Source organism: Otolemur garnettii, unplaced genomic scaffold (assembly GCF_000181295.1).
Source record: "Otolemur garnettii isolate 467f Iridium unplaced genomic scaffold, OtoGar3 scaffold00144, whole genome shotgun sequence".
Lineage (NCBI taxonomy): Eukaryota > Metazoa > Chordata > Mammalia > Primates > Galagidae > Otolemur > Otolemur garnettii.
The window spans coordinates 792,085-800,051 of record NW_003852539.1 but is presented as its reverse complement, the minus strand read 5'-3'; the positions used below and the strand labels follow the sequence as shown (position 1 = coordinate 800,051).

General features: G+C 37.6%; 1 protein-coding gene across 1 annotated transcript in view; it reads right to left on the bottom strand.

Moving 5' to 3' along the window:
• FOXJ3 (forkhead box J3) overlaps positions 1-7,967 on the bottom strand; it is a 149,635-nt gene that overhangs the window by 131,889 nt on the left and 9,779 nt on the right. Inside the window, exons 2-3 of the mRNA XM_012810897.2 lie at positions 2,278-2,301; positions 501-561 (exon numbers count right to left, since the gene is read on the bottom strand). Of these exons, the coding sequence (XP_012666351.1) occupies positions 501-544 (44 nt within the window). The 5' untranslated portion in view covers positions 545-561; positions 2,278-2,301. The remainder of the gene's footprint in view (positions 1-500; positions 562-2,277; positions 2,302-7,967) is intronic.

The window sequence follows — 7,967 nt, the reverse complement described above, 5'->3', positions numbered from 1 at the left end:
AAATAAATAAATAAATAAATAAATAAAATAAAAAGAAGATTTAAAACTCTGAAACCACTAGGTTGTATAAAACAACTTAGTTCTTACTTTTTACATTTCACTTGTTTTATTTATTGTAAATGAGGGTAAACCAGATATTATGCTTATACCATCCTTCAGAAAGAATTAAAATTAGTATCTTTAGTCTTATTTAATAATCTGCTACAAAGGCAATCAAAATTTACTATTATTTTCTACTTAAAATAAAAAAGATTAGTTTTTTAAAAAAAACAAAATAAAGTGTTTTTTCATGTACAAATTATCACCTCACTGTATTCACTTAGTTTGCTAAACAGGGATTAAGAGTAAATCCAAACCCTGTTACCGTAAAAATTTCTGTAAGCAAAAATATCACTCCACTCCACCAATTATTTTATTCTGAATCTCACTGCAAAATGACTTCACCAGCCTAATTTTAAAATGTTGTATGTTCCAATAAAGAAAAAAAACATAGCACTCACCTTAATGAAGTTACAGATGGACAAGCCTGTCCATACAAACCCATCTGGCCACAAAGAGAATCTGAAAAGTAAATAACAGTTAGTTATCAAATGCTCCTAATTAAATTAATCTATAAATCACACTACAGCTCTAATTAAAACACTCTAAAAACAAAAATGGAATGCTAAAAGAATCAACATTTCAGAACACAAACCCACATGAATGCAAAATGCTGAGTGATAAGAGGGATTACCCTGAGGAAGACAGACATATACCAGGAAACATAAGGAAAATAGGTACACACTATGACCAACATCCCAAGAAGCTGAGACTCCACAAAACTTAACAAATGGTTAGCTATAGTTACATAATAGAGTGTATCCAAACTGTTTACTGGTAGAGTTCTAGGGATTTCAGAGAGATGCCAAAAAGCTACCACAGAGTTAAGCATGCAGGTAGGTTCACACTCTCACATAATTCCCCCCTACCAATTTGCTCTTCAATCAAAGCAATACTACCATTATGGGTTTTATATACTGGACTAAGACTTCACCTTGATAAACAGTTCTTAACTTTAAGAAAAAAGTTAAAAGTCGCACAGAAACAGAAGGAGCTTTGACTTCAAATTCTAGGTTTTAGGTTCAAATTCTAATTGTGACACTAATGAAATCTATAAGAAATTTACATAATCTCACCAAACTCAGTTTCTTCATCAGTAACTTAGGGATAAATTCACCTATATAACTTTATTTATTTAGCAGAGATAAATTGTAGGTTTGTTCATCAACAAATGTCAAAGTGTCTACGAGTACTACTACCTGGCACACAAGAGAGTGCCAATATTTTCATTAGGCATATAAGGATAATCCACATAAGCCTAGGTAGGGCTAACGTAAGTTGAAATAGGTATAAGTGGGGTGGTGCCTGTGGCTCAAAGGAGTAGGACGCCGGCCTCATATACCAGAGGTGGCGGGTTCAAACCGAGCCCTAGCCAAAAAAAAAGAAATAGGTATAAGTATATACATATGCATACACTGCACAAGAGGCGGAAACTGTGAGCAACTAAAGAGAGTATGTTTAGTCTGAAGGGATCAGGGCTATTCCCAGTTCCAGCCAATTGTTGCTACACAGGAGTATTATGGGCCCAGTATTGTAAGAACTTCCGATTTTTCAAGTGAAAAAAAAAAAACCAAAATCTTATTTGAAATATTTTTATTTTCTATTGGATTTTCCTGAGTTTGTAACCTTTAATTTAGAGGCTCACTAATATCTCTGCATTTAACTGTCCTCTATATATTCTAGTAGACTAAAAACAGAGACAGATACTTTTATTTCTGCTAGAATAAGAGAACGGATGGCTTGGTCACTGTACCCCTGAAAATAACTAAAATGCTAAGTAAAATATTTTAAAATCTTTATTAAAAAAAAAAACCTGACAGAAGCTATGATCAGAAGACCAAAAATTAAGTGAAAGAGGGAGACTAGAGAGGTATCCTGCACTGAAATTAGCTTTCCTTCACCTTTAGGACATTTGCCAAATTCTATGAATTTCAGCTTGCAATTCCTAGATCTTTTGGGACCTAAGATACAAGAGGCAAAGTTCAGGACTTAACCAAGGGAACTGCCAGGAAAACTATTTTTAACCTGGGTTTTAAATACTCCCAAGGAGATGGAGAGACATGACAGCAGAGTCTCCCCCTGATACTTCAAGCTGACCCACACCTAGAACTGTGTTTAAAGTAACCCTATAACTAATCTTGACAGAAGCAAATGCAAAATTCTCTCCAGGGAACTCACCTTTGATCTAGATCTGGCAAAACTCTGACAAGTAAGGTTCCAAAATGAATTCACAATTTAAAAAAATCATAAATCCCAGAAGGAAATATGCCACCCATAGTAACATAGAGAATAAACATCAGTTAGCATATTCAAAACCATAGTTTAGACATAGGAATTATTAGACATCTTTCTATAGGGTCTTACTTTATGATTTACTAGTCCTTTCATTGCCTGTAATCAGATGAATCTCAAATCTTCATCTCTATCAGGGATTAATCTCCTGATTTCCAAACATAGTCCCTCCTAGAAATCCCAAATTTACCATATCCAAAACTAAATTCATTATCTTCCCTTAATCTATTCCTATCTTGATAAAATGGCACACCCTTTTTAATCTAAGAATGGCTTTCAGATTTCTAGCTTAACTCTTAAACCTTTTGTTGGAGCAGAACACTTCTTTCAAACCCTTGGTTTCTATGAAGAATGACTTCTCTAAACATTCCTGGCCTCTTAACATATTCCTCTCCAAAGAGTTAACTTGGTTAGTTAAGGCTAACTATTACCAGCAAAAGACCTGAGCACCAGGAATTTAGTCTCCTTTTCTTCCTATCATCCATATGTATGCTCTGCTGATCGTAACATCCTCCAGAATGAACTGTCCCAATGGCAGGTGGAGATGAGAGGTTTAAAAAGTTAACCAACTCAAGTGATTCTTAAACATATTCTACAATATCAGCTCTGTCAAAAACAAAGGCAACTCCTACAAAAATTAAACAGAGTTACCATAAAACCCAACGATTTTATTGATAGGCACATATATCTCCAAGAGAATATACTAGATGTTCCTACAAAAACTTGCACACAAATGTTCACAGTAATGTTATTCACAATAGTTAAAAGTTAAATAGCCCAAATGTCTATCAGCTGATGAACAGATAAACAAAATGTGGTATTATCTATATGATATCCATGTAACGTACAAAGGACATTATTCAGCCATAAGAAGGAATGAAGTACTTTTACATGCTACAAAACGTGGATGAACATTGAAAGCTATACAATAAGTAAAAAAGTCAGACACAAAAGGTCCTATATTATAAAACTCCACTTATACAAAATGTCCAGAAAAGGAAAATCTATATATAGAAAGTAGATTGGTTGTTGCCAGGACAAGGGGGAATGGGAAGAGGGCAGATGGGAAGTAACTGCAAAGAGGTTTATTTTTGGAGTTATGAAAATGTTCTGATAGTAGTGATGGTGCACAACCTTGTGAATTTATTAAAAACCACTGAATTGTACACTTTAAAATGGTAAACTTTATGTGAATTTTATCTTAATAAAAAGCTAATCTTTAAAATGGTACATCTTTTTTCTTCATGTTCTTATTTTCTCAATTCAGAACTCAGAAAAGGGAAAATGATCTTATATACTTAGCTGCCCAAATCTCAAAACACCCTTACAGAACCTCCTATCCATTACCATTTGCTATCAATTTTAGCTCATAGTTGTCTTTCTAAACTGTGCTAGCCTCAATGCCTTGTTAACAGTTTTCTAGATTTTTCATCTAGACTACTGCCCCTAAATGACATCTTGAACCCAGGCTTGTTAACTGAAAGAACAAACACGTATCAATCTTCTCCCTAACCAGGCAACTGAACAGCAACATGGGTATCTCACAAAAGAAGGTTGAGGTTCACACTCAAGTTAGGAAATAATCAACGTGTCCTACAAGTTACAAACTCACATCTCTGCAGCACTAACCATAATTGAACAATTTATATTAACTCATTCAATTACATCCATAATTTATATGGTTTAATTGGTGCAAACGGTATCAAGATGTATTTTCTCCAAATCCTTTCAACATCAACATGGATCAAGGCTCCGTGCCTGTAGCTCAGCAGCTAGGGCACCAGCCACACCAGAGTTGGCAGGTTCGAATCCAGCACAGGCCTGCCAAACAATGACAACTACAACAAAAAAATAGCCTCGTGTTGTGGGGGGCACCTGTCAAACTATTTACATTTAGGAAGCAGCTGTTATAACAAGTTAACACTTGCATAATAATGCATTATTTAGGGGTAGGGGATGGAAAGAGACCAAGCATTTTGAAAATGCTACCAAGTAATTCCCATAAGCCTTCTCTCCCCTCCCACCTACATCATTCATGGCCTTGAGTCTGAAGACCTAGATTGGAATCCCAACTCTGATGGTTACTGACCTTGGATATACTAAGCCCTCTGAGGCTTAATTTCCTCCTTTATTAAAAAAAAAAAAAATACCTCATGTAACATGACAGTAGCTTGACTAAAAGCATCCCACAACACCAGATAAAGAATTAAAAATTTGTTGATAAGTGTTACAACTCTGGAGTTTGGGTTTTTTGTTTGTTTGTTTTTGTTTTGGGGGGGGGGTTGAGACAGAGTTGCTCTGTTGCCCAGGGTAAAGTGCAGTAGCATCAACATAGCTTAATGCAACCTCAAACTCCTGTACTCAAGCAATCTTCCTGCCTCAGCCTCTCAAGTAGCTGAGACTACAGGTACATGGCACCAAGCCCAGCTAATTTTTCTGTTTTTAGGGGAGACTGAGTTTTACTCTTATTCAGGCTGTTCTCGAACTCCTGAGCTCAAGCAAACTTCCCACCTCAGCCTCCCAGAGTGTTGAGTTTACAGGCGTCTGAGCCACGGTATTTAGCTTTTGTTTGTTTTTCAACTTCTGAATTCAACCCTATCTTTCAAAAAGACTTGAAAGTAAAAAATTCAATAACATCCATTAAGGAACAACCCCTTTGATTCAGGTTACTTGACTAAGCAACATGAATTGTTATACTATTAGTCACAGGTAATCATTACAGCAGTCATGGAAGCGGCCTGTGTCTTAATTAGCCTGAATAGGAGAAACCTGCCACAGGAAAGACTAAAGGGAAAAGAATCCTGCCGAGTGAGTAGCAATCAGCTGTTCATCCCAGTTTCTCTAGCTAAACCTGAAGGCAGCTTAAGCTAAGAAGTCATCTGGGGCAGCATCTGTGGCTCAAAGGAGTAGAGTGCCTCATATGCTGGAGGTGGCGGATTCAAACCCAGCCCCGGACAAAAACTGCAAAAAAGAAGTCACCTGCTTTCAGAAAGTGATTAAAATTGTCAGGATCCCCAATTCACCATAGAGTATTAGGAGAGTCAAAACAGATAATTAAGAAAAGAGAAACTTGATTTAACAACAATAAAATCTTGAGCAAATTATGCTGCAGATAGCAGCAAGTGATTTATTTAAGGAGTAGAAATCCAACAGTGTTAAATGTAGATCAAAATGGACATAAATGAACAGAAAATATTGGCTTTTAATAGAAGCTAATTAATACTCTTAATACTTAAGCAAAACTTAAGGGCAAAGAGTGCAACGGGGTTCAGAATTAGGATTAAGAGAAAAATAAAAGTTTAGCCATAAATTGTATAAAGTGAAATTAAATAAAAGTGCAATAAAGTCAGAGGGAAGAGGTAAGATAAAGAATTCAGAAAAGTAGCTTCCCTGGTCCAAAGTCCCCCTCTCACTTCTTGGACCCCACATCCAGCGGCCCAGGGGGTGCACACCTTACGGATGCACCCACTGGCTGGCCAAGAGCCTGTGAGCCTGCACTCCCCACATGGGACAAGGCACTGCTTATGGAGAATGGTGGCGTCTCTCTGAGACACCACGGTCCAGGACTACATCAAGATGAACAAACTGCAGTGGCACCATGGGGTCCCCAGGCCTGGTCATGCTTAGCTTCCCCTGAAACCAGTTTGGGCATCAGAAGAATGCCAAGAACCAAGAAGAGATTCTGAATTCCCTCAAGTTCATCCCATCCAGTGACAAGTAAGAGTCTAACTTCACTCTCTTTGAGAAGTGTAAGGTGAATGATGCAAAGACACACCAGCTCTTAACCTTCCTGCAGAAGCCCCACCACAACCCAAAGAGGACACCACTGTGCTCAAGACTGACCCCAATGGGGCAGTCCTTGTGGCTCAAGGATTAGGGTGCCAGCCCCATATGCCAGAGGTGGTGGGTTCAAACCCAACCCTGCCCAAAAACTGCAAAAAAAAAGGACTGACCCCAAGTTCATCACTCATTCTCCAGTGTGCTGCAAAGACACTGAGTGGAACTTTGAGAAGTTCCTGGTGGGCATTGTGTGCCCGTTCACGGATACGAGACATCACTTTCCAACCATCCACATCAGGCCCTGCTGTCCTAGGGTGTCCCTCCTACACAGGCTGCAGGCAGCAGCAAAGCTGCTCTCTGGGGGGGGTTTCATTTTCCCTCTAAACCCGCATGGAGGAACAGCTGATCCCTGGGAAAATCCCCTGAGATGGGCTCCGGTCCTGTCCATCCCAATCTCCCCTCTACCAGACCAAGGCAAGTTTTCTCACTAATAAAGTGTTAAGCATCAGCAGGAAAAAAAAAAAAAAAGATTTCAAGAAAGGGGAAGAAAATGTAAGAACTTTCATCACACTCTATACTTTGTAACTCTCGTCACTACCTGCACATGATTTTTATTTACTGTTTCTTCCCCCACTAGAATGTAAGCTCCATGACAGCAGGAATTATGTTGTATTCCCCAAACCTGGCATATAGCCTGCACTCATATTTACTCAGTGAATGAATATATCAGGCTCTTTAAGAGCTGAAAAAAGAAACTTAAAATAAGATCTGATTGAAAACCCATTTACTTACTATGGATTATCAAGTTATCTCCACCTCAAGCAATTTAGGGACAATCCACAGAAGAGTTAAATTAGGTATCCAGAACATACAAAGAACTCTTGTAACTCAATAACCAAAAGACAAATAGCCCAATTAAAAAATAGGCAAGGATTTGAACAGACATTTCTATCAAGAAGATATATGAATGCCCAATAAACACATGAAAAGATGTCAAACATCATTAGTCACTAAGGAAATGTAAACTGAAATGAGATACCAAAAAGACAAGTGTTACAAAGATGTGGAGAAACTCAAACTCTCATACATTGCTAGATGAAAGGTAAAATAACGCAACTACTCTGAGAAACAGGCCAGTTTGACAAAATGTTTGACAAAATGTTAATCATAAGAGTTACAGTATTACCCAGCAATTCCACTCTTAGGGTGTATTATCCAAGAAAGAAAACATACATCCACAGAAAAATCTGTACAAGAATGTTCACAGCAGCATTAAATCATAATCACAAAAAAAAGTGGAAATAATCCAAATCCCTGTCAACTGATGAATGGATAAACGTGTTTTATGCATACAATGGAATACTGTTTAACAATAAAAAGGAAGGATATATGTTACAACATGTATAACCCTAGAAAATGTCATACTAAGTGAAAGAAACCAGTCACACAAAAAAACTACATATCGTATGATTCTATTTATATCAAATGTCCCAAGTATGAAAATTTATATTAGTAATAAAACTGTAGACAAATTAGATTGATAGTTTCTTAGGACTAACAGAGGAAGGAGAAGAGGTAATAAAAGAACAGGAATTGACTGCTAGTGGATATGGTATTTCTTTTAGAGGGGGAGGGAAAAGTTCTAAAACTACAATGTAGCAATGGTTGTGCAACCCTGTGAATTTATTTAAAAACATTAAATTCTGGCTCAGCGCCTATAGCTCAACTGGCTAAGGCGCCAGCCACGTACACCTAAGGTGGCGGGTTCGAATCCCCAGCCCGGACCCGCCAAACAA